Raw genomic sequence first — 5,747 nt, 5'->3', positions numbered from 1 at the left:
ATATCGGACATTATGACTATAGTATCCTATGTATCTATTTACCCAAGTCAAGGAGTGAAAATCTACTCCATATTCGAAATTGACATTTTCATAAACACTTGGTGGGCATAATGACCAAACACAGTAAAATTGCAAAAATATTTGAAACTATAATCAACCAATGAACAAAATCAACAATGGCAACTCAACCAAACATATAATAACCAATAAGCATCAATTTCATCACCAAGAACTCAAAGATTCAAAAGAGATATATATATATATAGTGTAATTTTGACTATAAGAAAGTGTAATAAAAGTAGTATAATCAAAAGGAAATTTGAGTATTACTTACAATGGAGGTAGGCTAGAATCCAAGAACAAAATGAAAAACGTAAACTTCTAATATATTCCCTAACTAAACCCTAAGAGAGTTAAGAGAAAATCCTAAGAAAACTAATTCTAAAACTCTCTAAAAACTATCTAATATGGTGTATGTGAGATATGGTATGTTGCCCCCATGTTAGCCCTTCCATTTCAGCTTCAGACCTTGCAAAATTGGGCCAAAAGGCCTCCAAAATTGTGAGCCACGTGACTTTTTAATGAAGTCACATGTCAGGACTTGTGCGTACACACACTGGCTGAATATTGTCTTGCGTGTATGCATAGGAAGGTGTGCATACGCACACATTGGTGTGCTCTTCTCCTTTGTTTCTTCATGTGTTCTCCTATTTTGCATGTTTTTCTTCCACTTCTACCAAGTCATTCCTGCCTATTTGACTTTAAATTACTCAACAAAATAGCTCAAGACATCAGATGGAATAAAAAGTGAAAATAAATTGATCAATTAAGGCATAAAAAAGCATGTTTTCACATTTAGGTGCAATTTAGAGAGAAATCACAAAAGTATGCTATTTAAGTGAGTAAGTGTGAGTTTATATGTTGAAATTCACTCAATTTAAGCTAAATTTTATCATCAAATATGGATTCATCAATTTTCGTATACTTAAACAATAACATGTCCTCATGCTAACCATAATCAAAGGAGAAGGATACAAGGGTAAGCAACTTATTGAATGAAATTACCTACATGCATGCAACTACACTAAATGTTACCTACTTCTATCTATGCTACAATTTCCTATTGATTTGGCAAAACAAGCAAACAATTTACAATCAAATCAAATAGATAATTAGGGCTAAAACAAAGAAATAGTGCAATGTGATTAAAAAATCCAAAGAATTGATTTGAATTTTAAAATGAAGCCACTTGCAAGAAAACACAAAACAGGAGGTGGAGACATAGAATTGAGCAATCGAATCCCTCATTGGATGTGTATACACTCTAATCGCTCAGTGTTTAGGGTTTAATCACTCAAGTCTCCTCTAATCATGCTTTCTATGATTTGCTCTTCATCTAACAATCAACAAGTACTTGATGCATGTCTGCAAATATCATGAGGACTTCTTAGGGTTGTAATGCGGTTAAGGTTAAAGTAGGATGAATATGGTCAAGTGGACTAATAAATTGAATCTTTGATTAGTTTAAGTATCCCACCCAACCTATATCAACCTAATCACTAAGGTGCATTCTAACTACCCGTTACTTTCTTTTTACACACATTCATGCAGTGGTTCTCATTCAAATCACATATACATTACTTATTCATTTTTCTTTTCTTTGGGGCAATCTTTTTTCCCCTTTTTGTTATTTTATTTTATTTTTTTATTTCATTTTTTTCTTTTTCTATGACAAATGCATATGGTTAAAGCAATTTACACATGAATGTTCACCCATTTTCCAAAATTTTCAATGACGTACATGTTCATACCCTAACCGAGTTGAACTATCCAGGTTGGATGACGTCAAAACGACCAAATTCTGGTAAAATTTGGTCGACACCAAAAGATCTCGGCCAAATCGCTATAAAGGCCTAAGCAGGCCTAAAGCAGAAGATCACAGCTCACCCAAAGGCGGCTGGTAAAGTGGCTTCACCCACAAAAATATAAGATAAGATAACTAAATTATCTCAAGGGAGGTCACTCCCCACTACTATAGATACACTGGAGTACCCAGGTATAACATACATTCCAATTCTACTAAAAACCTGCCTAAAGCCCATGCTAACTTAAGCATCGGAGTCTCTTGCAGGTACCACCACCCTCTGGTGACCACGGATCAGCAGCACCTTAAGGCCCGGCAAGTCGAACACAACTGCTTCGATCTTATCAGAAGATCTCATCCGAGATCGACCTTCAGTCTCAGATAAACCCCACCAACATTGGCACCGTTACCGGGGACCTGGAAGTCACCCCACCATCATGGAAGATAACCTTGACAACGATCATAACTCTGGTTTGGAAGAAAGAACGACGCTTAAAAATACGGATGCTACATCAAAGGACCCACCTCAATCCAAGTGAGACAAGCAAACCCCAAACACGAAAATCTTAGATGCCATCCGTGAACAGCAGGATTGCCTCAGACAGCTCGAATAAGAAGCTGAGCGGTAGCGAGAGGCCGAGCGAGATCTTTGGAGAGAAACAAGAACACGTCGAGAGCTGGAAGACAAGCCCCTCAAAATCGAAGCCAATCTCAAAACTAAAACTACTCGGTCCCATCGCGAAGATAGTACCTAAAAGGACCAAGACCCATTTACAAAGGAAATCATGAAAGCTAAAGTCCCAAAAGATTTCAAAGCCCTTGACATGACTCCCTACGATGGTACGTCTGACCCAAGTCATCATCTCAGTAACTTCAGGAGCCGGATGTACCTCACAGGTGTCTCGGATGCAACCCGTTGCAAAGCTTTCCCGACCACCTTGACCAAAACAGCCATAAAGTGGTTCGATAGCTTGCCACCAAGGTCAATTGCAAGCTTCGATGCCCTCGCCAAGAAGTTCCTAGCTAGGTTCTCCATTCAGAAAGAGAAAACCAAGCATGTTCCGAGCCTTCTAGGGATTAAACAAGGAGATCGGGAGAGCCTCCGCAGTTATATAGAAAGATTCAATAAAGCATGCCTCGACATACAGAATCTCCCTACAGAAGCAGTAATTATGGGACTTATCAATGGTCAGCGAGAAGGACCCTTTAGCCACTCCATATCCAAAAAGCACCCAACATCTCTGAACGAGGTACAAGAGCGGACAGAAAAGTACATTAATATGGAGGAAAACTCTCGATTAGGAGAAGCCTCAAAATTCGGATTCTCCTACCCACCTCGAGACAAGGATAAATAATCCTGGAAAAAAGAAGACCAACCTACTGAAAAACCTAGAAAGTACCACAACTACACACCCCTCCGGGTGTCCCTTGTGGATATCTATAGAGAGATATGCAACACTGAGAAGATTCCGCCCCCTCGTCCGATTAAACACAAAAGGGAAGGAAGTCAGACAGAGTATTGGGAATACCACCGAGTCTATGGGCACCCTACCAACGAATGCTATGACCTGAAGTACGTCATAGAAAAACTAGCCCGAGAAGGAAGACTAGACAGGTTCCTGGCCAACAGAACAGACGAACCAAAAAAACGAAGAAGGGACGACGAAGGAGGATGGGCTGAACGTCCCCCTCACACCCCTGAAAGACATATTCACATGATAGATGGAGGATTCGATGGAGGAGGGATCTCTAAGTCCTCCCGCAAAAGATACCTTAAAGAGATGCACCATGTCGGAAGAGGGGACAGGTCGGCCGACCTCCCCACTATTACCTTCACTCAAGAAGACGCCGCGGGCATCATCCCAGGGCATGATGACCCCGTGTTCATTACCATCACACTAGCCAATGCTAACCTTCACCGAACATTGGTCGACCAAGGAAGCTCTACGGATATACTGTTCCAAAATCCGCCTTCGACAAGGTCGGCCTACAAGAAAAAGAACTCAGACTATATCCAAATAGCTTGTTCGGACCAGGAGACGCCCCAATTCAGCCACTAGGGTACATCCCACACACAACCTTCAGAAAAGGAACTCGGTCTAGGACGTTAAGCATAGACTACACTGTAGTCGACGTGAGTTCAACCTACAATGCCCTAATAGGTCGGACAACACTGAACCAGCTCGCCGCAGTGGTCTCCACTCCGCACCTATGCATGAAGTTCCTAACTCTAGAAGGGATCGCTAACGTAAAAGAAGTCCAAAAACTCGTGCGACGCAGTTATAACAAAAGTCTGAACCTTAAAGGTGACCCCAGAGGAAAGGAAACTGTTCTAAGGGTTACCTGAAATTGAAGGCCGATCTCGAAGGAGATCTGTTGTGGTAGCCGGAGCTATCGTGTCCGACTTATTGGATCTGGTGGTGCTGCTGATCTTTGATCACCGGAGGGTGGTGGTACCTGCAAGAGACTCTGATACTTAAGTTAGCACGTGCTTTAGGTAGGTTTTTTGTGTAGAATCAGAGTATGAGTTATACCTGGGTGCTCCAGTGTATTTATAGTAGTCTGGGATGACCTCCCTTGAGATAAGTTTGTTATCTTATCTTATCTTTTGTGAATGGGTCCCATTATCTTTAGGCCAACCGCCTTTAGGTGGGCTGTGATCTTTTGTTTTGGCCCTACTTGGGCCCTTATAGTAACTTGGCCGAGCTCTTTGGGTAGAGGTCGGTGTCGACCAACCTTTATAAGAGGTCGGTCGTTTTTGTCTTCATCCATCCCGGCTCACATAGCTCGACCCATGGTATGAACAGAAACCAATACTATAGAACTTGGGGGAATCCAGGCTCGGGAAGAACTCTGCCCTCAACCAGAAGGTGAGACCGAAGATGTTCAAATCGGTAAAACTCAAGACAAAACAACAAATACATGGGTGAATCTAAAAGGAGACCTCAAGGAGCTGTTAAGAAAACTCCTAAAGGATAATTCCGACCTCTTTGCATGGAAGGTCGCGGATATGCCTGGCATCGATCCCGGACTAATGTTCCATAAACTAGCAGTATACCCTGGATCTCGGCCAGTACAACAGAAGTGAAGAAAGCTCGGCGCAGAGAGATTGCAAGTTGTAGAGAAACAGGTACAGGCCTTGTTAGAAGCAGGGTTCATAAGGGAGGTAAAGTACCCATTATGGCTAGCCAATGTAGTATTGGTTAAGAACTCAAATGGGAAGTGGTGGATGTGCACTGATTACACCGACCTCAACAAAGCCTGCCCAAAGGATCCCTATCCATTCCCGAACATCGACACACTAGTCGACGCTTCATCGGGATATAACTACCTCTCGTTCATGGACGCTTACTCGGGATACAATCAAATCCCGATGTATCAACCTGACCAGGAGAAAATCTCATTCCTAACCCCAAGAGCAAACTACTGCTACGTAGCCATGCTCTTCGGCCTCAAGAACGCATGCGCTACATATCAAAGATTGATGAACAAAGTGTTTGCCAATCACATCAGAAAGCTGATGGAGGTTTATGTAGACGACATGCTGTTAAAGATACAAAGAGAGGAAACGTTGTTATCCGACCTCACTGAAGTGTTTAACACCATAAGAAAGCATGGTATGAGACTTAACCCCACAAAGTGCACCTTCGCAGTAGAAGCTGGCAAATTCTTAGGCTTTATGCTCACTCAAAGGGGGATTGAAGCAAACCCGAATAAATGCCAGGCCATACTTAGCATGAAAAGCCCGACCTGTGGTAAGGAGGTCCAGCAGCTCAAAGGAAGACTGGTAGCTTTGTCTAGAATCCTAGTTGGATCGGCATTAAGATCTCTCCCTTTCTATGCAATACTAAGGAAAAAAAAGAGGTTCGAATGGACCCCAAAA

The 5,747-nt window shown here is 42.1% G+C and overlaps 1 protein-coding gene across 1 annotated transcript; it reads left to right on the top strand.

Moving 5' to 3' along the window:
* The first annotated feature begins 2,649 nt into the window (after nt 1-2,649).
* On the top strand, nt 2,650-3,924 carry LOC148565122 (uncharacterized). Its single transcript, XM_088487121.1, has 2 exons — nt 2,650-3,030; nt 3,331-3,924. Exons 1-2 carry the CDS (start codon nt 2,650-2,652, stop codon nt 3,922-3,924), a joined length of 975 nt encoding a protein of 324 aa, XP_088343247.1.
* Nucleotides 3,925-5,747: the final 1,823 nt, after the last annotated feature.

This window comes from Arachis ipaensis, chromosome B5 (genome assembly GCF_059453495.1).
Source record: "Arachis ipaensis isolate K30076 ecotype BB chromosome B5, ASM5945349v1, whole genome shotgun sequence".
Taxonomy (NCBI): Eukaryota; Viridiplantae; Streptophyta; class Magnoliopsida; order Fabales; family Fabaceae; genus Arachis; species Arachis ipaensis.
The sequence above is the reverse complement of the archived record's forward strand: the minus strand, read 5'-3'. Positions and strand labels throughout refer to the sequence as shown.